Source organism: Vicia villosa, linkage group LG3, assembly GCF_029867415.1.
Source record: "Vicia villosa cultivar HV-30 ecotype Madison, WI linkage group LG3, Vvil1.0, whole genome shotgun sequence".
NCBI lineage: Eukaryota > Viridiplantae > Streptophyta > Magnoliopsida > Fabales > Fabaceae > Vicia > Vicia villosa.
In genome coordinates this window covers 52652255-52676797 of record NC_081182.1, presented here as the reverse complement: position 1 = coordinate 52676797, position 24543 = coordinate 52652255, and the positions used below count along the sequence as shown (strand labels likewise).

The 24543-nt window shown below is 32.3% G+C and overlaps 2 protein-coding genes, 1 long non-coding RNA gene and 1 pseudogene across 5 annotated transcripts; 2 read left to right on the top strand and 2 right to left on the bottom strand.

Annotated features, from left to right (window-relative positions):
- The first annotated feature begins 6741 nt into the window (after positions 1-6741).
- On the top strand, positions 6742-9543 carry LOC131661429 (transcription factor TGA1-like). Of its 3 annotated transcripts, XM_058930969.1 has the most exons (10): positions 6744-7001; positions 7185-7217; positions 7329-7552; positions 7656-7730; positions 7854-7913; positions 8000-8077; positions 8188-8251; positions 8335-8606; positions 8689-8916; positions 9053-9543. In XM_058930969.1, the coding sequence occupies exons 3-10, from the start codon at positions 7397-7399 to the stop codon at positions 9203-9205; spliced, it is 1086 nt and encodes a 361-aa protein (XP_058786952.1). In that variant the 5' UTR covers positions 6744-7001; positions 7185-7217; positions 7329-7396; the 3' UTR covers positions 9206-9543. The 3 variants fall into 3 exon arrangements, with proteins under 3 accessions (XP_058786953.1, XP_058786952.1, XP_058786951.1); XM_058930970.1 differs by lacking the exon at positions 7185-7217 and having other exon boundaries at positions 6742-7001; positions 8344-8606; XM_058930968.1 differs by lacking the exon at positions 7185-7217.
- Positions 9544-9713: 170 nt separating this feature from the next.
- On the bottom strand, positions 9714-12680 carry LOC131661427 (glutathione hydrolase 1-like). Its single transcript, XM_058930967.1, has 6 exons — positions 12317-12680; positions 10986-11501; positions 10682-10917; positions 10329-10593; positions 10112-10249; positions 9714-9956 (listed from the first exon to the last, which is right to left on the bottom strand). Exons 1-6 carry the CDS (start codon positions 12659-12661, stop codon positions 9714-9716), a joined length of 1743 nt encoding a protein of 580 aa, XP_058786950.1. The 5' UTR covers positions 12662-12680.
- A 2507-nt stretch (positions 12681-15187) lies between these two features.
- LOC131661431 (uncharacterized) lies at positions 15188-16708 on the top strand. Its single transcript, XR_009301184.1, has 5 exons — positions 15188-15601; positions 15813-15872; positions 15974-16053; positions 16169-16232; positions 16322-16708. It is a non-coding gene; the product is annotated as an uncharacterized LOC131661431 (long non-coding RNA).
- Positions 16709-16798: 90 nt separating this feature from the next.
- LOC131661428 (glutathione hydrolase 1-like) lies at positions 16799-19371 on the bottom strand (annotated as a pseudogene).
- Positions 19372-24543: the final 5172 nt, after the last annotated feature.

The following is a 24543-nucleotide window of genomic DNA, read 5'->3' as shown; positions in this document are numbered from 1 at the left end:
AGTTCCCACAGACAACGACAATGTTCTAATATGAAATTAGACGATGATCTGAGAGGATGGACCCACAATTGTTATGGTAGTTTAAGGCTTCTAATGTTGTGAAGAGGAGGCTTACCTGAAAGGTTAGAACTCCAACGCTTAAGTCAGTAAGAGAGTGAAAAATGAAGTCTGAATGAACATGGATTCGAATATCTGTGAAGTGGTGCGGTCATTTCTTGAAATAATGGAGTTAGTTAGCAACCAAATGCATGTGAAGGGCGTGAGATGCGGCTATCTGTCTGACCGATCTGAACGACTATAATGGGATTCACAAGAGATTTCTCTTTCTTGACAAATAAAAGGAACCACCTGTTATGCACCATAACTAGACACAATCATTTACTACTATTAAACTTTTGTACTATTGGATCTTATATGCAACCATAACATATTCTAAGATTTCTATAATGATGATAGTTTTTTAACTAATTTATAGTATAATTGAATTTAAGTTACATTTTATACTAGATTATTTATTTATTTATTTAATTTTATTATATTTACTCTTCTCTTTTCATTAAGGTTACGTTTGGTAAAAATAGCAGTCGGGTATAAGTTAACAAATAGCTTATAGCTTATGACTGATGATTGATAACTTATAACTGATGGTTGATGGCAAAATTAGCAGTCCAATTAGTTGATAAATTAAAATGACATAAAAAACATTTAATATGTAAGTGTTTTATTTTAAATTAAAATAAATTATAAAGGATATTTGTGGGTTTTAGTTAAAATAATATGAATAAAAATGATAAGCGATAAGCTATAAACTAAAACGTTATTTGAAATAGCGTCTGAAAAATAAACCATAAACTAATAAAGTAACTTATAAGCTCGTGAAGAAAAGACCGTTACCAAACAGATCTTTTATTATCATATGGGTTTATAAACTATAAGCTCAAAAAGTGTGTTACCAAATAGACCATAAGTATATTGGTTAAATTCACACAAGTTCAATTTATTTATTTAGTTTTATTAATTAGATGATAAGTATATTGGTTAAATTCACACAAGTTCAATTTATTTATTTAGTTTTATTAATTAGATTTTGTTAGAAAAATATATTTTTGTTTATTAATAAGCTCATCCGGTATTGTAAATCTATTAATGCATATTAGTTCTGTTTGGCAAGACACCATTTTGTTAATTTTATTAAACACTTCAATTAATTTATTAACTAGTAATCTCAACCATCAGCTATAAGTTATAAATTATAAGTTATAAGTTTTAAACTATCAGCTAACTTATTAACCAACCACTATTTTTATCAAACAGACTCATTATATGATTGAGGAATCATATGCAAATAGTTTTTACTTTATTTCCATTATTAATTCAATCACCATAAAACTCTTTATTTAGTAGCTAATAGTTTGATTAAAAGAAGTTAATAGTTGACTTATCGAAAGAAAAGAAAAAAAAGTAGGATTAGACAACCCATCTTTGTCACTAGAAATTAGAAACTCACCAACAAAGAGAACAATATAGCAAAAATCAAAATGCACAAAGAAAGAAAGAAAGGGAAATGTGGATTAAATTAGTGGAGAATGTTTGGTTAGCTAGTTGAGCTATTCGGTTTATATATTCAGATATTGCTAAACCAAAAAGAGTGTAAAAGTAGATTTGGATTCCAAAGTTAGAAAGAAGCCACACTTTTAAAGTGTTAGGCAAAGGTAAACTTACCAAAACTCATAAATAAAGAACCTTAGTTAACAAGAAATTAAGGTTTACTTTTTTTTATCAGGAAAGTCATGAAAATTGAGCTTGACATTGTTATTGTTTTTGTTTGTAAGTTAGAAACATCATATTTCCTTTATTACCTTTACAACTTTTTTCTATACTAAAAAGTTATGAAAACATTGTTGAAATCAAAATCATAACGAGAACTTGTATGGATTAGTGTTGGAATGGAATCTTGCCAATACACGAAAGCAACACAACACAATATATTTATTTCTTTCTTTCCTCTGTCCTCTTTTGGCTCTTTAGGATTTGCACGTGCGTCTTTTTTTTTTTTTCTCTTTCTGGTTTGATGGTTGACTATAACTTTTACACAGCTAAGGATGCACAAAAGGAAGATATAAAGAAGAAAAAAACATGGAATAAGAAAGGAACTAAAAATACGGATGATGTTTTTTATTATTATTAAAAATAATATTGAGGATGGGTATCCTCGTCCCAACGTGATCTGAAAGGTCACAAACATATCATAATAGGCTTGTGGTTTGTAGGGTTTCATAATTAAAATATCATATGAAAGACAAAAGAGACAAATGGTACTAAAAAAGGATGCTATAATAATGAACTCAAATATAATCAAAATTTCATCTAAATTTGTTATATGAATATTTGGATTTAGTTATTTGATGGTATGATATGTTAGGCAGAAATGCTTTTGGTATTATAATTATGGTGGAGGTGAGGTGAATAGTTAAAAGAGTATTGAAGTTGGATGCACCGAATCACTACCATAATAATAATCTGCATAATTTCCTAATCTTTTTTCTTCTTTATTCCAATTCCCTATCTTAATCCAACTAAGAGACGTAAGGAACTGCCACTTCTTATCGTAACAATCTACGCAAACTACTTTATTTTAATAATATTTAAACAATTAATAATTCATCTTTTTCAGAAAAAAGTATTTTCTTTGGCTTGCTTCTGTTTCTTAATAATATAAAATGAGTTTTGTTTAATAATATAATTCTATTAATATAAATAATTATATGTATTAAAATGCTAAATACAATAAATAAAATAAATAAAAATATTTAATATCTTACATAATATAATGAAAAATAATTTAAACAAAAAATAATTTAAAACCGATAACAGAGACCTATAGGCTAGCCTATATAGGTTCTGGTCAGACCACACATTTTTTTAAATAGAAAAGACATATGCTATTTTATAAGCATATATAGTTAAAAAAAGTTAGGTCCCAGGTCTTAAAAAAAGTCTTTTAAACCTATCAGACCGGTCTATTTAAATAAATATGAATAGTTTTTTTATTATCATTATGTTATGTTTTGTACTTTGAATTAAAATACATAAGTAAAACTAGTGGCGGAGCCAGAAATTTTAGGGAGTCTGGGCAAAAATTTTACACTTTATTTTTACTAATTTTATAACCTGTTTCTACTAATTTTGCCCTTGATTTTGTCTAAAAAATTTGCCATTGATTTTGTCTAAAAATTTTGCCCCCTGTTTTTACTAATTTTGCCCTATATTTTGTCTAAAAATTATTAATTTTGCCCCTGGTATTGTCTAAAAATCTACTATTAAGTGGGGGAGTATACAACGAAAGGAGGGGTTGAGCCCGGGCGCGTGCCCGGGCTGGCTGGGCTATACATCCGCCCCTGAGTAAAACTTGATTATATTGAAGACCTTGTGTAAATAAGATGAAAACACGTGATGAACATTGTTTTCATAAGTTCTCTTAAATAATTAGTCTCTTATAAATAGGTAAGTTAAAATAAGTCAATGCAAATAAAGTTTTAGTCTTTTGATTTTTAAGTTAGTTAATCTATTTAAACATTATTTTAATTGTTTATTTACATATGTCTAAAATAATAGACTTTATGTAGGCTAACAGGCTAACCAGAACTTTAAAAAGTCATGTTTAAACATATAATTAAGTCTACGATAGACTACAGATCAAACTTAGATTTCAATTTTTTAACAAACCGGACTCAAACTTAACAAACCTAATTCAACCTAACATATTTCCATCTCTACGAATCCCTCTCATTTAAGTCTATTAACAAATATTAAGCTACCCCCATCCATCCTATAAAAAATATGAAAACCAAAAATATAAAAATGACATAAAAAATTTGAAAGTAGTTTCTTGAGATATTGTTTTTTTTTTTGAACAAGTTTCTTGAGATATTGTTTAACAAACCTTAAAAAGTACTAAGATTTAGGAATTTGTGTTCCTATTAGTCTATTACATTGAAAAGAGATGCACTAGCAACAAAGTTCTCCATGCTCCAAATTTTATGCTTGTTGCTTACTTCAATACTTTACTTGGATGCTTATATTAGACACATGATATAATAAATATATTTTTTTAATTAACATTTGAAGAGACAACAAAATGATAAATTAGTTTTGAAATTTGTTATATATCCTTTCTTTTTAATTGAAGCATTTATTCTAAATCAGAGTTGTGTCATATCGAATTTAAATTTAATATTCAATGCGATGATAAAATAATAAATCAATTTTAAAATTTTTCATATTATGTTGTTATAAATGAAAATCTTATCTAAAATATGAATTACGTTTGAAACTAATAAAATAAAATAAAATATAACAAAAACTATTGATTTAATTTTTTTAAAATATAATTTAAAATATGAAAATTTAAATTTAATGTTATATAAAAAATGATTTGACATTAATTTAAAAATTAATAATTATTTTATTAAAATTATAATATTTTAAAATAAACTATTGATTCAAGTTTACAAAATATTAATACTAATTTAATGTTCTTGCATGACTAATTTTTTCATTTACATATTATATTTATTTTGTTAAACTCATATATAATAGAATTATTAGGATTAAAATATAATTTTAATACTTCTATTTTGTCTCATTTACATAAATAAGTTTCCTTTTTTATATTTAAACAGTTTTAATTATTCTCTAATTTTTTCTTCAAAATTGATGTTGTGTCCATTTTGACAATGACATGTAACTTATATATATTTTTTATTTATATAGATCTTCAATAGTTTTTTATTTTATTTTAGAGTTTTATATTAAAGACTAATGACATATTTATTTTTAATAATGTAAATATTACATAATTTTGTTTCTAAAATATCAGAAAAATTTATATATATATAAAATAATTTGCTATATTTTACAAGTGACACGTCATTTAAAAATAGACGCATCTTTAATTTTAAATGAAAAAATGTGACCATAAAATTTAAATTAATTAAATTTGAAATAAGAGGATTATTTATGTGAATAACGTAAAATAAAGAGAACAAACAGTAATTTAATCAATTGGTTATTAATATTTTTTAATAAAAAAATATAAAATTGGTTATTTGATCGTGTCAATCTATTTTTATAATAGGTATTTAATTTTTTTTTATTTATTAAAATTTAAAATTGTTCAAAATTAATTTTAAAATTTTATATTTTTTATGAAAATAATTTTTTATTATATATTTTATGATATTATTATTAAATACTTATCAAAATACATGAAATCATAAATAATTATATTATGTTTTTTATCATCTCTATATCAAACACATAGTAAAAAAATATTTTTATTATGTCCTATTTATCTAATAAGGTATTTGTCTATTTATTTATTATAAAACATCTCTATCCTATCACGTACAGCCACCAAACATATTTTTACATAATACTCACTCTATTTAAAATTCTGAAACAATATTTTGAATAAATAATTGGTGACACTCGATTACAGCTAAATTAGTGTTGTATAAGTAATGTAAAGACATATATAAATAGTTAAGAATTGACTATTGTGTCCTTTTCTACAACGACAAGTGACTTATCAAGTTTCCAATATTAGTATTCCCTATGTTAGTTAGGGGTGTTCAAAACCAAACCGGCCCAATAGAAAACCGCAAAACCGAACCAAACCAAACCGAAACCGCAAAAAACCGCATTTGATTCGGATGTGTTTGGGTCATTTTTTAATTAACAAACCGCACGATTCGGTTCGGTTTGCGGTTTGTATTTTACAAACCGAACCAAACCAAACCAAACCGCATTATGCTACAACTCCCAAACTTCAATTAACTTATATCCAACCCAAACTTAAACCTATTATGCCTTAGCCTTACAATTACAAATGATTTTCTTTTTCTCACTTAAAATTTCAATTTAAGTCTTTTTAAATCTTTCCTAACGGTATTGCGTCTTCTTCTCATCTTCTTTTTCAAGTACATACACCTCTTCTTTTCTAGTCTTTTATCTTTTAAGTTCCCTCTTTTTCATCTTATTATTTTTATTCTACTGTTCTCTCTTGGAATTACGTTTTTAATGTTCCTCTTCTTATCCAATCTCTCATCTCTTCTGCTTTTTTTCTTTCTATTTTATTATAATATTTTTTATATTGTTTTATGCTACTATTTATGTTTTTTATTCCACTTTTATCTAATTTTATTTTTGTATATTAAATGGAAATTGTTATCCAAATATGATGAATTTTGTTGTTATTTTATAACGCATAAATGACTAAATACAAAGTTATGTTATCATCTATATATGTGTGTATGGCTCGATAAATTTTTGTAAAAAAACCGAACCAACCGAACCAATCCAAACCGCATTTGTTTGGTTTGGTTTGGTTTGGTTTTATTTCCAAAGGCCAACCGAACCAAACCGAACCGCACACTTTTTTCTCTTGCGGTTCGGTTGATTTTTTACGTAAAAACCGCCTAAACCGCACCGCGAACACCCCTAATGTTAGTTGCCTCACTAGAGTGATTATTCATAAATATTCACCAAATTAATAATAATAATAATAATAATAATAATAATAATAATAATAATAATAATAATAATAATAATAATAATAATAATAATAATAATAATAATAATATAGTATAGTGTTACCTAGTGCGCACATTAGTGGCAATAGTGGAAGAAAACTATATTTGATTTGACTCTCTGTAGCTCAACACAACCAAGCACAAAAATCCATTACAAACCACCACTCTTCAATCTCCAATAACAAACCAATAACACTCTTCCCCATTCTCTCTTTTTTATTATAATAATATAACAACACACTTTCTTTCATACCATTTTTATATTCCTTAAATTATTTCATAAACTATAATTTAACTATGACTCTCTCCCTCACCAACATGAAACAAGTCTCATTATTTCTGCAATTTTTGTCTATTACTCATAACCTCAATCTTTCCAATAAAACTTAATCCTTCTCATTTCTAAAGGTTCCTCCTCTTTTTTAATTTCCCTTTTACCTTTTGTGTTTTTCAATATTAATTCTATTTCTAGTAACTAATTTCCAATACCATAATATTACATCAATATAGATAGATACTTTTTCTTTTGTATTTTTTTCCTATATATGGACCATAATTGATTTCTTTCTTTGTTTCTTAATTTGATGATAGAATTTGTACTATAGAGTATAATCTGTTTCATAGGTTAGTTAATAGAATCATGCTTATTTTGTGTTTTTGTTTTTTTGTTTTTTTTTTTGTGATTGAAAAGAATGATGATTCCTTTAATGAATTTTTTTTATTACTTAACTGCAGTTTGCTGCTATAAAGGTGTGTTGAAGGCTGAATTATTTGCTGCGGGGATAAGAGTAAGTTGATTGAGTATGAATTCGCCGCAGTTTGTTTCGTCGAGAAGGATGAGTGTGTATGATCCTATTCATCAGATTAATATGTGGGGAGAAGGGTTTAAGAGTAACGGGAATTTAAGCGCGTCGATGACGTTGATCGATGAGGCGGATTTGAAATTCGATAGTAGTCAGGTAAATTAATGTTTATGAAAGTTGTTTTTTCTTTATTGGTAAATGAGATTGTTTGTGTATTCTGTTTTTTAACTGAATTGCATTGGTGTTGTGTAATGGTTAGTCAGAGGATGCTTCTCATAGTATACTTGGAACATCTAACAAGTATGATCAAGAAGCGAGTAGACCGATTGATAAGGTAAGAGCATGAATAATAATCTGTATTCGGTGCTTCCAAATTTTGGATGTCGTAGATGTAATCGTTACTCTTTTTATGTTTGGATATCGTTGAATTTTCTTTCTGATATGATTAAATGCGCAGATACAGAGGCGTCTTGCACAAAATCGAGAGGCTGCTCGCAAGAGCCGTTTGCGGAAAAAGGTTTGAAAATTGATGAATATGTGATGCGAGTAATTACTAATTAGAATAGATATACTGACCGAGACATCTCTGACATTTCCTTATAGGCTTATGTGCAACAGTTAGAATCAAGTCGTTTGAAGTTGGTGCAGTTGGAACAAGAGCTTGAACGTGTAAGACAGCAGGTATGGAGAGTTGTTATTTTACTTGTAGTTTCTATTTTCGATCATTTTATGTCCTCGGCATCATTCTTTCCTTTCCGTCTCTCTAATTCCTCGACGCAACAAAACTGCAGGGAATGTATATGGGTGGTGGATTGGATTCGAATAATATGTGTTTTGTTGGACCTATGAATTCAGGTTGGTTTGTGATATGTTTTTATTTGTATTGCATTTAATTTCTCCAATTCGTTCTTGCATTCTAAGGACACTTTTATCTGTAGGAATTGCAGCCTTTGAGATGGAGTATGGACATTGGGTTGACGAGCAAAACCGGCAAATCACAGAAATGAGAATTGCTTTAAACGCACATATAAGTGACATAGAGCTCAGGATTCTAGTCGATGGTATGATGAACCACTATACTGAAATCTATCGCATGAAATCCGCAGCGGCAAAAGCAGATGTTTTCTATGTGATGTCCGGCATGTGGAAAACAACAGCTGAAAGATTTTTCTTGTGGATCGGTGGCTTTCGCCCTTCTGAGCTTCTCAAGGTGATTGATTGTTCATATTGAATTATGGCATGAAAAATGTGTAATATGTATGATGAAAGTCTATAACTTGATTATATTGCAGATTCTTGGTCCAATGATTGAGCCCTTGACAGAGCAACAACGGTTGGATATTGATAATCTTGGACAATCATGTCAACAAGCGGAAGACGCCCTTTCGCAAGGCATGGAGAAACTCCGGCAAACACTCGCAGATAGTGTAGCAGCTGGACAATTCATGGAAGGAACTTATGTTCCACAAATGGCTTCTGCAATGGAGAGGTTAGACGCTCTCGTAAGCTTTGTGAATCAGGTATTGTACCTAACATTCTTGACCGTCATTCTCTTTTTATCATATTTTTCCCTTTTACAACATGCTATGTTAATCAACGCGTTTTAGTTTGACTATTAGAAGCGTCATAGTTTTAACCGTGATTCATGTACAACAGGCTGACCATCTTCGGCAGGAAACCTTACAGCAAATGTCACGAATACTTACAATCCGTCAGTCAGCTAGGTGCTTGCTGGCGTTGGGAGAATATTTCCAACGTCTGAGGGCTTTGAGCTCACTATGGTCTAATCGACCCCGCGAACCAGCTTAGTCTTTGCAACATGACTACAATAATGTAAAGTTTGTAATATGAATCAGTGATGTGATGAGTATGGTCATTTTCAATGGCCACGAGCGTCGAAACCGTGTAGAACGTGTGGTTTAGGCTGCTCAAATTTTTCCTGCAGTCTTGTGTTACGCAGAATCTGTGAATATGACTGCTCGGTTTACGCATAGGAGTTTGTAAATAAATTAATTTTGGGTCCATGTATATTGGATTGTTGCAATATATGTTTAGAATATGCAATCGAGTCTGTGTGAAAATCGGTCTTGTAAAATGCATATAATATGAAAGTTGTATTTTTGAGAAATAAAGAGTTTCTTCATGTCTATAGTTTATTTTCCTTTATTTGATAAATACTCGAATATGAAGAAAAAAAAATGACAACTCTTGAATCTAATGAGAGAAAACTACTCTATAAGTCTAGCGGTTTTCGTCGCTGTTACACGGTGCTGCAGCTATATGTGATCCGTTTTCATTACAATGTCTACAAATTGTTTCAAAAACCTGCAGGAAATCCACCCTTTCTAGGATCACTTACTGCCACAAGCTTCCCAATACCTTTGTTTCTTCCTGAATGCTCAGAAATGTCTGAAACTATAAGTTGGCATATTGTTCCACCAGCTAGGCCCTGTAGGACATGGCCCTTACTTTTAAGGGATGCTCTGATATCAGCAGAAAGTTCGAAGTGGTCGCCATTCACAGTTGTCCAGTTCTCATAATAAACCACGTTAGGTATCAGCTGCACAAATTAGACAGATGGTGAGAAGTGACTTTCCGACACGTGTCGTACGAGTGTCATACAAATGTCAGACACCAACGCGTGTTGGACACTCCGACTCGCCTATTTCCATATATCATAGATTACCAGAATAGAGGCAAATTTAAGTTCTATACCTGGTGATAGACCCTTGGAGCCGTTACCGAAGAAAACGGATCCATTCCTTTGACAAAATGATTCAAAAGAACTTCTGAAGTTGCAGCAATAATCATAATTCCTCCACTTGCACCTACTACTGCTTTCACTTTCCCATCCTGTAATACAAAAACCAAATACCTTAAAAACAATGACCATAGAATTCCATAATCAATTATTTTAAAATGTGAAAACAACCTTGAAGGCAATAATTGGTGACATAGATGATAATGGTCGCTTCCCCGGCGCAATGAAATTGGCCGGAGCTGGCGGTGCTACATCTTTGGAAACATTCATAGGCATGGAAAAATCATCCATTTCGTTGTTTAACACTATTCCTGTACTTGGTGAAAGAATCTTTGCACCAAAATACTCATTTACTGTAGAAGTCATGGAAACAGCGTTTCCCTCAAAGTCTATTATGCTTAAATGACTTGTACCATGATCATTTATCTGATTCCACCTATAAATAAAGAACGAAGTAGGCTTATATACATGCTTATTGTAACTAATGTGTAGTTAGTTAAGTGAATGCAGAAGAAGAAGCTTACTTTCCACCATAATGACTTGAATTATAAGTCCTATTATCATTGATGTCTTTTCTCAACACTCGAGCGAACTTAGTCGAAAGCATATCAGAAAGAACTTCAGTTACATTTACAAAATCAGGATCACCAAGATTCATTCTCACCGCAAATACATGTTTCAAAGCCTCGATTTCTCTATGGATCCCTAATGCGCCAGAAAGTCCCGACGGAAGTTCATATTGTGCTAGAATGTTCAGCAGCTGTAACAGAAAATTTATATTAGCTAAGCCCTTTTTCGTGACAAAAAGAAAACAACAAATAGACTTACCAGCATCAAAGGAGGTCCACCAGAAGGAGGAGGCATGCCAAGGATCTTTAATCCAAGAAAATCTATCGATATTGGTTCCTTTTCTTTAACCGTGTAACTTTTGAGATCTTTTACAGTCAATATCCCTCCGGCTTTTCGAACATCTTGCACTAACTTAATGCCGATTATTCCACCATACAAAACTTGTGGACCAAACTTTGAAATTGCTCGGAGAGTTTCTGCTAGTTTCTTATTGTAGCATATTTCACCCGCCTTCAAGAGTTTTCCATGTGGTGCGAAAACACTACTAAGACCGTTGTCGTTTAATATACCTGACTCTGATTTTTTCATCTGTGTGTAAAGGTACGGTGATATTTTAAACCCTCTGAGAGCAAGAATCTCAGCTGGCTTTACAAGTCTCTCCCATGGAAGCTTTCCATGTTGTTTCCATGCCTTGTGAAGGCCTGCAAGTTCTCCTGGAACTGCTACTGCGAGGCCGCCTGTTTCCTTCAGAGTAGTATTGCCATGATACATATCCTGGAAGAAGTGAATGCTATGAAGCACAGATATCGGGACACCATACGACACGGACACTCCTAACACGGATAATGTTAATAACATAGGACACCAACACCGACATCTTACATATATGATAGTATTTGAGTTTCTTTTACCCATTTATTATTAAAAAAGTTAAAAATATTCCAATCAAAATTAACTTCTTTAATCATTTATCGATAACATTGCTTCAATATGTGTTTCTCCTTCTTAGATGTGTGTGGGATTAGTTCAAAAAATGTATAATAGTGTGTTGAACCAAAGAAAAAAACATATTTTGCTTAAAACCTTTGTTTGAATTGTCTGACACTTATGGTATGAGTGTCATACAGGTGGTGCCGAGCACTGATTAAAGAGTGACGAAACAAAGAAAAAAACAAATTTTTTCCGACACTTGTCTGACTTTTCCGACATTTGTTTAGTTTTCCACACATGTCATGACTCATACGTATATGATACAAGTGTCGGACGCCGACGCATGTCAAGGCACTACTACAATACGCCTAATCCTTGAGGTGTCATACGTGTATCATAAAAGTGTCAGACACCGATGCGTGTCAGACACCACCGTGATACGTCTAATCCTCGAGGTGTCCGTGCATCAAAGAGGGAATGTATCATATGACATAAATGAGTGCTTTGGATGTAAAATGAATGGACAGAAACTTGAGTCATCTCTCTCCACAAGAACTCGATTCAAAAGTAAAGAGATAAAAATAAAAAACACAGACACAAACACATAACACATGATACTTGATCACAAAATTAGGAAAACTGTTTATGATTGAAGGTACCTTGGAAGCAAGAAGAGGAGCAGTTTCTCTCATATCAAAAGCCTTAGCTACTCCACTAGCTAAACTGATAAGCATAAAGCTACCACCACCAATACCACTTGAAGCTGGACCAACAACCCCCAAACAAAGGGAAGCAGCCACAGCAGCATCCACTGCATGTCCCCCTTCAACAATAGCATCCATTCCAATCTTAGAGCATCGTCGATCATCAGTCGCAACAGCTCCATGATGAGCAATGATTACTTCATTTCTTGTTTTAGTATGATTAAGGCTTGAAACACATACCAAATTGGAAACAAATAGAAAGCCTGCAATGACATGCCACAACAACATTGCTGCAGCCATAGAAGTTAACTGCGAGACGTGGAGTGTAAACTGTGATTGTAGTGAAGAGCTTTGGTTGAATATTATAAGAGAGTTAAGACGCCAAAATGGACTAAAAGTGGGAACACAGAGACATTAGAGACTAATATACTTCCTCTTGATTACTAAGTTTAACCAAAAAAAAAGATACTTTTCAATAATATAAAATATATTTCAAATTAATAGACTATTCAACATATACTAAGGTGTATTAGTAACATTGGTTAACAAAATGAATACATTAAATCTATTACCCTATCTTCCACATAGATCAAACTAGTAAATTTATGAGCATGTGGTAAAATGTGATTTGGTAACACAGAAACAATATCCATCATCCAATCCAAACTCCATTCCACACAAAAGAGTGGACAATGAAAAAACCAAATGGTGAGGATTTTCGTTGCTTGCAAACCAGACATGCAACAAATATAATCCAATTAGAAATAACTTTTGGATAGATTAAAGGTGAACACACTAAATGATTTTAGAATACTATCATCTATATGCATCTATAACTTTTAGGTAGGTTTTGGTTTTTGGTGTTTTTTGGTGCTCTTTTGTAGGAATCTGATCTAATGATAGTGGATCTGATGATTTGATCTAATTTGTTATCAATAAGGTGTATTTTAGTAGTTTGAATCCTTATTTATTGGGGGCACTTCAACTCTTTTGTTGGATTGGGTTGTTTTTGTTGTTTATTGTGATTTTGTTTATCTTTTATGCTCTTTAGTTGTTTTTGTACACTTCTCTTGTTGTTTGATAATTTTCACTTTTTTAATATATTAGTATTATTTATCATTTTTTTTTAAATTTTAAGCAATGAAAATGATTACATTGAAATTTTTTTATTTTTAAATTTTTTTATTGAAATAAATATTAAATTTACTTTTTATTAAAATTTTGGATCAAATTAAAAATTTGAAAAATAAGGACTAATTTTCAATTTTTGAAAATTTAAAAGGATTATTTTGTAATATTTGAAAATTATTAAGGATTAATTTATAATTTTTAAAAATTTGAGAACCAACTTGTAAGATTTAAACGATTTATAATAACCAAATTGACATTCACAATGTAGACTGCGAGAGCAATTTAATTTTTATTTTTATTTTTGTGTCGTTTGAAATTTCTTACTTTTAGTTGTTATCCATATTTTTTAGATTTGTTAGTAATTCCTTATGTGTTATTTAAAATTTCTTAGATTTTCTTCGCTTTAATAGCTATCCATATTTTTTTAATCAAAATAATGAATTTTGATCACGTCATTTTGAATAACGTCATTTTGAATAAGATTATTTTCTTTAATTTAAATCAGTCATCAAAATACACTTTAATGATACGGTTGGATGAGATATTCGAAAATATTTAAGAAATTTAGAATACTAATTAATTCAAATTATTCAATTAAAATTAATTTTTTTAAATTGTTCAAATAGAGTATACAAATTATTCAATGTTTAATTTTTTGGTAATTTTTAAAATTTTTTGGTCAAATTTTATAATTTGAAAAAACATGGACCAATTTACAAATTTAAAAGGAATAATTTATAAATTTTAAAAATTTAAGACCAAATTGCAATTTTCGAGGTCATTTTAAAATTGTTCCGTTTTGGAATCTCAAATATGGAGAATTGTGGATGTTGCGGCGGAGGAAAATATGACGGAGCGGAGGTGTATCTATAAGGTTAGAAACTCTAATACTCAAGTTAATATGTGAATGAAGAGAGAGTATTCAAATTGTGTTTGAAATTTATTAACTAAAATGATGTCATTTAATATATATAGGGAAGAAGAATGCCTCAGTGTCTAACAAGCGTGGAATGGGGGAGAACCTTTGAATATGCTTGAGGCATGAATCCCCTATAGTTGGGTACATGATATTCCATTGATCAAGAAAATATTCTAGAAGTCGATTAAGTGCCTAGTTGATACTTTTGAATCTAGGGTATTCCATTTCAAGGTAGTCAGATCAGTGATGATATGATCAAATCAAGGGAGATATGGTCGGTCCATAACAATTGCCCCCAAGGCCTCGTGCTTGGATATCACCTCGTGTTTGGATATTAGTGTGAGAGTTTGAAGGATTTTAATACTTGGTTACCGATCATATTTTTTTGTGCTTATGCTGTTTGCAATGTAAAACGTTTCTTAGAAGTAGTGATTATGATCTTTTTAAGGAACCAAAAAGCATTACATGCGAGAGAAGTTATCGAAATGACTATCGATAAGACACCTTTCTTTTTAGGTGGATTCTTATTTACCCAACTCAAAAAAGTGGGTAAGGTTATACCTTTAGTGTAAAATGTATTGAAAACATCAAACAATTGTTCTATATAATAAATAATTAAATACATAAAAATTAAATGGTGTCGTCTGATTGATGGAAGGTACACTACCCATCTTTTGTGATGGGTAGAGAAGTTGCCCCGTTGTTTTTATATGGGTAGTATATAAATACATGTAAGACTATAGTCACTTTTCTTTTACGCTTCCGTTTTTCTTTATTCTTGAGAGGTTACCTTTTTTTTCCTCTTAAATATTTCTTTTTTGCATTTGAGATTGTTAACGTGATATGGCTAAAAGAATCACGTAAGATCGTGAGAAGGATTCTGGTGAACTCGTCCTCTCCGTGGGAAGATTTCATATATTCATCAATCTTTACCGGAAAGGGAAAAGTTTGAATGAAGCCTTTTTTGAGGAGGGTGAATCATCGTTTTATGAAATTACGATAATACCCTTTTTTTAAAGGGATAAATTAGATTTTCTTTTTTTCTTTCTCTCACTTGTTCGCTTTCGTTCTACTTTCTCTACGCTGACGTTTCACTTTCTTTCTACTGCTTCTACTTTCACTCTACTGCCACCGTCCTTCACCACCGGTTTCTCCGGCGAAGGCACACCAACCGATCTTCTATCCTTTAGGTAATATTGTGTTCTCTTCTATGTTTTGTTTTTCTTCTTCTACTGTTTTTATTTATGTTCTCTCCTACTCTACTGTCATACTGTGTTATGTTTATGTGTAATGTTTATTAGATAATGTTTTGAATTTTCTTTATTTATGTTCTCTTCTATCGTTACTCTTTTTATGTTTATATACTGTTGAATTTTGTTTCTGATATGATTAAATGTGCAGATACAAAGGCGTCTTGCACAAAATCGAGAGGCTGCTCGCAAGAGCCATTTGAGGAAAAAGGTTTGAAATTTGAACGTTATAACATTGATGAATATGTTATGTGAGTAATTACTGATTAGAATAGATATACTGATCAAGACATCTCTGACATTTCGTCCCAGGCATATGTGCAACAGTTAGAATCAAGTCGTTTGAAGTTGGTGCGCAGTTGGAGCAAGAGCTCGAACGAGTAAGACAGCGGGTACGGGGAAGATGAGTTGTTATTTTACTTGTAGTTTCTATTTTCGATCTTTTTTATGTCATTGGCATCATTCTTTACTTTTCGTCTTTCTACTAACTCGAGGCGACAACTGCAGGGAATGTATATGAGTGGTGGGTTGGATTCGAATAATATGTGTTTTGTTGGACCTGTGAATTCAGGTTGGTTGGTGATATGTTTTTATTTGTATTGCATTTAATTTTTTTCGATTTGTTCTAGCATTGCATTCTAAGGACATCCTTATGTGTAGGAATTGCAGCCTTTGAGATGGAGTATGGACATTGGGTTGACGAGCAAAACCGGCAAATCACATAAATGAGAATTGCTTTAAACGCGCATATTTGTGATATAGAGCTCAGGATTCTAGTCGATGGTATGATGAACCATTATACTGAAATCTATCGCATGAAATCCGCGGCTGCAAAAGAAGATGTTTTTTATGTCATGTCCGACATGTGGAAAACAACAGCTGAACGATTTTTCATGTGGATAGGTGGCTTTCGCCCTTCTGAGCTTCTCAAGGTGATTGTTCATATTCAATTATGTCATGAAAAATGTGTAATATGTATGATAGAAGTCTAATTTGATTTAATTTTGGATCTTGTATATTGGAAAATGAAATATTTAGATTATTCAATTGAGTCTGTGTGAAAGTTGGTTTTGTTAAATGCATATAATATGGAGGCTGTATTTTTAGAAATATATTGAGTCTCTTTGTCGATATAGTTTATTTTCTTTGAGAAATACTTGAATATCAAGAAAAAAAAGTGACAATTGTTAAATCTAATGAGAGAAAACAACTTTCTAAATCTAGCGGTTTTCGTGGCTGTTGAATGGTGCTGCAGCTATAGGCAATCTGTTTTCATTACGAAATGTCTATGAATTGTCTCAAAAGCCTGCAGGAAAACCACCTTTTCTAGGATCACTTACTGCCACAAGCTTTCCAATACCTTTGTTTCTTCCTGAATGCTCAGAAATGTCTGAAACTATAAGTTGGCATATTGTCCCACCTGCAAGGCCTTGTAGGACATGACCCTTACTTTTAAGGGATGCCCTGATATCAGCAGAAAGTTCAAAATAGTCGCCATTCACAGTTGTCCAATTCTCATAATCAACCACATTAGGTATCAGCTGCACAAATTAGCCATGTGAGAAGTAACTTTTCCGACTCATGTCATACAAGTGTCAGACACAGCGCCACGCCTATTTCTAGAGGTGTCGGTGTTCCATAACTTACCAGAATAAAGGAAAATTTAAGATTATATACCTGATGATAGACCCTTGGAGCCGTTACAGGAGAAAATGGGTCCATTCCTTTGACAAAATGATTCAAAAGAACCTCTGAAGTTGCAGCAATGATCCTAATTCCTCCACTTGCACCTACTACTGCTTTCACTTTCCCATCCTGTAATACAAAAACTAAATACTTCAAAACAATGACCATAGAATTTCATAATCAATTATTTTAAAATGTGAAAAGAACCTTGAGGGCAATAATTGGCGTCATAGATGATAATGGTCGCTTCCCCGGCGCGATGAAATTGGCAGGAGCTGGTGGTGGAACATCTTTGGAAGCATTCATAGGCATGAAAAAATCATTCATCTCATTGTTTAACACTATTCCTGTACTTGGTGAAAGAATCTTTGCACCAAAATACTCATTTACGGTAGCAGTCATGGAAACAACATTTCTCTCGGAGTCTATTATGCTTAAATGGCTTGTACCATGATCCTTTATCTGATTCCACCTATAAATAAAGAATTAAGCTTCTATACACGATCATTGTAACTAATTTGTAGTTAATTAAATTGAATGAAGAAGATCAAGAAGCTTACTTGCCACCATAATGACTAGAATTATAAGTCCTATTATCATTGATGTCTTTTCTCAGCACTCGGGCAAATTTAGTAGAAAGCATATCAGAAAGAACTTCAGTTACATTTACAAAATCAGGATCGCCAAGATTCATTCTCACCGCAAATACATGTTTCAAAACCTCGATTTCTCTATGGATCCCTAAGGCGCCAGAAAGTCCCGAAGGAAGTTCGTACTGTGCTAGAATGTTCAGCAGCTGTAACAGAAAAATATATAGGCTAAGCCCTTTTTCATCAACAAAAAGAAAACAACAAATAGACTTACCAACATCAATGGAGGTCCACCAGAAGGAGGTGGCATGCCAAGGATCTTCAATCCAAGAAAATCTATAGATATAGGTTCTTTTTCTTTAACAGTGTAACTTTTGAGATCTTTCATAGTCAATATCCCTCAAGCTTTTTGAACATCTTTAACTAACTTAATGCCGATTATTCCACCATACAAAACTTGTGGACCAAACTTTGAAATCGCTCTGAGAGTTTTTGCTAGTTTCTTATTGTAGCATTTTCCCCCTACCTTCAAAAGTTTTCCATTTGGTGCGAAAACACTACTAAGACCATTGTCATTTAATATATCGGACTCGGATTTTTCCATTTGCATGCGAAGGTATGGTGATATTTTGAACCCTTTAAGAGCAAGAATCTCAGCTGGCTTTACAAGTCTCTCCCATGGAAGCTTCCCGTGTTGTTTCCATGCCTTGTGAAGGCCTGCAAGTTCTCCTGGAACTGCAACTGCGAGGCCACCTGTTTCCTTCAGAGTAGTATTCCCACCATACATATCCTGGAAAAAGTGAATGTTTCATATGACATAAAAGAGTGATTTTGAAAACTCGGTTCAAAAGTAATGAGATAAATAAAACACAGACACAGAACACATGATATATGATCACAAAATTCGGAAAATTGTTGATGATTGAAGGTACCTTAGAAGCAAGAAGAGAAGCAGTTTCTCTCATATCAAAAGCCTTTGCTACTCCATTAGCTAAACTGACAAGCATAAAACTCCCACCACCAATACCACTTGAAGCCGGACCAACAACCCCCAAACAAAGAGCAGCAGCCACAGCAGCATCCACTGCATGTCCCCCTTCAACAATAGCATCCATTCCAATCTTAGAGCATCGTCGATCATCCGTCGCAACAGCTCCATGATGAGCAATGATAACTTCATTTCTAGTTTTGGTATGATTAAGGCTTGAAACACATACCAAATTGGAAACATATAGAAAGCATGCAATAACATGCCATAACAACATTGCTGCAGCCATAGAAGGGCGAGACGTGGAGTGTAAGGTGTGATTGTAGTGAAGAGCTTTGATGGAATATTATATGTGGGAACATGTGCTAACAAAAGAGTTGACAATGAAAAAGAAAAACGAATGGCGAGCGTTTTCGTCGCTTCCACAACCAAATATTATATGTAGAACCCACGATGAGCCAAGTTGACCAAAGTGAATAACCTATAAGAAAAAAACGACACCAAATAATTCTAGATCAAAATATGATTAGGCCATTCTTCAATGTGAACAATATTCATGGCGTAATATAACTCTAATGCGCTTTAATTAAAATTATTCTTTGTTAAATTTTTTGATCAAATTAAAATTTTGAAAATTTAAAAGGACTGTTTTGTAAAATTTAAATACTATTAAACACTAATTTCTAATTTTTTAAATTCTGAGGACCAGCTCACAAAATTTTTAAAAATTAATAATAATAATCAATTTCACATGAGGAATTTTAATTTTTTTTTTAAATTCATTAAATTTAAGTTCATCTAAAATTAGTTATTTTTACTTTTAGTCTCTAAAATTTTTTGTTAAAGAATTATTCTCCAAAAATTTGTCGTCCACACTTTTGGTCCCTCCCATCAATGTCCGTTAACAAAAGTAAATGTGACATGTCACGTGGAAGTTTTTTGTTGACTGGATGTACAAGTTGCAGTGATAGCATGGTCACGTCACGTGGCTTAAATAATCATCATACTTGAACCCATAAAAATTCATAACTAATATGTAGCTTAACTCATAGATAATTTGAAGCAAATTCAAAAACCAGAAAATTTATTCAATTCTGTTTACTATTAGTTGATGATCTTCATGGGGCCACCCAGTGGCGGAGCAAAAAAGAATCATAAAGCCTAGGTAAGTTTTCATTGGTTCCGCCACTAGCTTCATAATTTTCTACCAAGACAATATTTGATATATTTATTTTTTGACGAATCGTAATAGATAAACACTCTTAAAAAAATGTTAAAGGCTCTCGCAGAAAAGAAGAGGAAGGAAACCCTTCAAAGGGTGTCCCAATGATCCATTTTTTTGCAATCTAGCTTCCATTGAGAGCGAAGAAACTGAGACCTGTTCCTGGTGGAAGACCGGAAGTCATGGGAGGTTTGTTACCCTTTTCAGGTGGAATACTTGGTTAAAGAATAAACTGAGTCCCGTTCCTGGTAGAAGATCAGAAGTCATAGGAAGTTTGTTACTTTTTCTAGGTGAAATATCTGGTTAAAAAAGGAGTCGAGTCATGTTCCAAGTGGAAGTACATCCACATATCTCATTATTTGCAAAAAGAGTTATAATTAATTTAAATTTCAAAAAGTACTTGATTACGTACGCGATAAGAATTATTTAAAAGCTAACAATTTATTTATTTACAAATAAAGTGAAAATTTGAACTGGAAAATATGGACAAGAGTAGTGAAATATTTACTAGTGGTTATGAGGCATTAACGTAAGTTGGGTATCAAAATATATACAACTTAATGACTTAATTAACCTAATTGAATGGATAGCCAAAAAAAGAAAATATATTTTTTGTATTTTTATATATTGATTAAATGAAGAGAAACTTACTTTTGATATTTTCTTAATTTTTTGTATTTTGGGGACATCTTCCTAATAGTTATAAGCTAAATATAAAGCTAACATAACATGAAATTAGAAGCTAAATTAAATTAAAATAGAAGAAAGCAAAAAATAGACTAAGAGAGTGTATATTACAGCAAGGGGGTGTGAAAGAAAAAATTAGAGCCCAGAGTCCACTTATCCTAAACCCTAATTACCGGAAAATTTTACTTTATACCCCTACAATTATACCAATACCCCTACACGAAAAAAATTTGGACCAAAATACCCTCTTATAAATAATACATATTTTAAAATTTTTCACTTTTTTCTTACATTTAAAAAAAAATTCAAAACATCCAAAAATATATAAACCGGAACACTTTTTCAAAGTCTTCCGGTTTAAAAAAAACATACCAGAACACTTAGAAAAAGAGTTCCGGTAGTTGTTTAAAATGGTGGTTGTAGCTACATTCCGGAACACTTATTTAAAGTGTTCTGGTGGTTTAATTTTTTTAAAAAAAATTCTGGTCTTTAGACCACGGTTATAAAGTGTTGCCTAAAGCTATTTGCCAACAGAGAGAAAATGTTGCCTAAAGTGATTTTTAAATGCTGACGCTACACTTTTTAAAAACTATACTTTAGGCAACGGTTTTACTTATTTTCCACTCATTTTAGGCAACGGTTTTAAACCGTTGCGTAAAGTCTAGAATTATTTAAAAAAGAAACCACCGGAACACTTTAAATAAGTGTTCCGGTATTCAACTTGAAAACTACCGGAACTCTTTTTCTAAATGTTCCGGTATGTTTTTTTCTAAACCGGAAGACTTTGGAAAAGTGTTCCGGTTTATATATTTTTTGGTGTTTCAATTTTTTTTCTGAAATATGAGGAAAAAATGAATATTTTTAAAATATGTATTATTTATATAAGGGTATTTCGGTCCAAATTTTTTTCATGTAGGGATATGGGTATAGTTGTAGGGGTACAAAGTAAAATTTTCTAATTACCGTCAAGATCAAAAACAACAATAATAGCTAAAGAAGAGAAAAAAACCAAAAATATAGGGAGTGGGAGGTGCCTCCCCCATTGTCTTATCATCATTTGATAAAAAAATTAATTTGCTTCTATTTGACTTTTCAATTTTTAAACACTACCACTTAAACTAAGACACTTGGCATTTGTTAAATAAATAAATAAACAAACCACATATTAACAACAAAGTAGATAGAGAAATTAAAAGAGTTGAACTTAATCTTCTTCCTCTCTCTCGTTTTTGCAGGGACCGAAGAAAAGAAAGGGAACAACAACACCTGTTCTTCTCATCAAACAACAAGCATGATTAATTAATTAAACTTAAGAGAAAGAAAATCAAGGAGATGTGCCAAGTGGATACCGAGTAGCATCCGAGGGCAGAGCGTGCAGACGGCGGATGGAGGAGTCTGTGGTGGAGGGTGCCTTGAACGGTGGCGCGTCGGTTTCGATGGACACGGCTCTTTCGGCGATGACGCGGCTTGTACGGTTGGAGCAGATGAGGTGGATCTTCAAGGTGGGAGTTCGTAGCCTGGGCAGCTGCCCGATCTGGTCGGGCGCTGGCTCTGTCATTGGGTCACCATTTATAATATTTCTCATCATAGTCAGTGGATTATCCTTATCAGTTGTCGCCATTACCATTGCATTGTTGCATTTTATGGAAGGAAGTGGAAATCGTATTTTGCCCGTCGAGACGTGATCATTGTTGGAACAAGTACAAAGTTTGTTGGTGAATAAATAGAGAAAAATGGTTAATTGGAAAAGATGAAATGAATTTGTAGATATTGAGTGAGAGAGAGTAAATGAGAAGAAATATTCACAATGGAATTAATTTCAAACAATATTACATGAGGGAGTATTTATAGGACACACCAAATACAACTTGAAACCAACACAGGCCCAAAAACAGCTAAAAACACAAAACACGGGGCGCAAATTGATTTCCCACGAGGGGGTAATCGATTTCCCCAGCTAAAAACAGAATGGGAAACTGAAATAACTCTCAGGAAATCGATTTTCTTAATATGGGTAATTGATTTCCTCTTCGACACTTTATTTTTCCTGATTTCCAAAATTGTTTTTCCAATAAGCTATTTTCTACGAAACGATCCCAGAAGCTTCCACAACGCATTTGAATTATTAAGGACTTCCAATACACCACCTTAATTAAATGAGTTTAGTATTTCAATGCTGCCAATACACAAGCAACAATGAGTTGAGTATTTCTAAGTTCAAGAGTGAGCTTATAAATCAACCAACTACTAAGTATTATTTTTCTCGATGGATTCCAGTTCCTCTTTCATCGCACACACCCACTTTAGATCTCTTAATGCCTCCTAAGTGCTAATTGGCTCACGTTCGGCGATAAGCGCAAAGTGAATGAGATCACCATCATTGTCAATCTCAATATCCCGAAATACTTCACAATCTTGGAGCTTTTGAGGCAAGCCTCTTCGCCTAGTTTGCCGTCTACTGGATTCACCGTTTTCGACTTAGACCGACAGCTATACAAAACCTGCATAATTCTGATTTTATGCATTTTCCCATGGTAATCGATTTCCAGAAAGTGGGGAATCGATTTCCTGTTCTGTTGAAACAGTCCCAGTAGCCTCATTATGCAAAAATTGCAACAAAAATCAATTACCCTTATCCAAATATCGATTTCCACACATGTCATTAGGGGTGGCAAAACGGGCCGGGGCCCGCCGGGCCGCTCGCGCACCCGCCAAAAATGGCGGGTTGGGTTGGGATTTTAGGCTCGCCGCTCGCCAAAACCCGCCGCCCGCCATACCCGCCCCGCCAAAGCCCGCCGCTCGCCAAAGCCCGCTCCTCTACAAAAATTCACTCTTTTTTTAGTTAATTCTAGTAATTGCAATTCTTGATGGTTTATTTTATACATTTATTTATAAATATATGTAATTTTTTTTAAGTAAATTTGTTAAAAAATTACTTTTATAAAAGTTGTTTTAAAAAATAAGTGAAAAGTTTAATTAAAATGTAAAAAAAGCTTATTAATCTATTAAAAAAAATATAAATAAAAATAGGTGGGTAAGCCCGCCGCCCGCCAACCCGCCATCTTGGCGGGGCGGGCATGACTTTTATGCCCATTTTACTTGGCGGGCATAAGGCGGGGCGGGCGGCCCGTTTTGCCACCCCTACATGTCATGTCATGGTATTTTCTGCTATCAAACTACCAAATTTTTTGAATGTTGGCGAAATTTCTAGTATATCGGATTTATGGAAATATCCGGTAATTTTAGAAGTTTTCTAGATTTTTTAAAAAAAATTCGATAATTTTTTTGTATTTTCAAACAATTACAGAAAATTTCAAAATTTTCAGTATTTCTTCATCGACAATTTCAAAAAGTCCGATAAAATTGCATGTTTTTTCCCATAATATACCATATTTTCTTATATTTCTTATAGAAAAGTAAACTTTTCACAAAATATGAAAAAAATGGTACCATAATTTTGGAAACAACTACCACAATTTTTGAAATTTACAGCTTTAGTAAAAGTGAATTTCTTTTTACCAATTTTAATATTTTGATGGAAAATAATATAATGGGCATCTATAATATAAGAAAAGTTGCTGCTCTGAAAATTACCAAAATACTTTTTCGTTATCTTAGTCTAAATTAATAATTTAAGGGTAAAAAAAATATCTTTTGTTGATTTTTACCAACTCACTTTTTACTTTTCAACCTATTTTCACTTTTCACT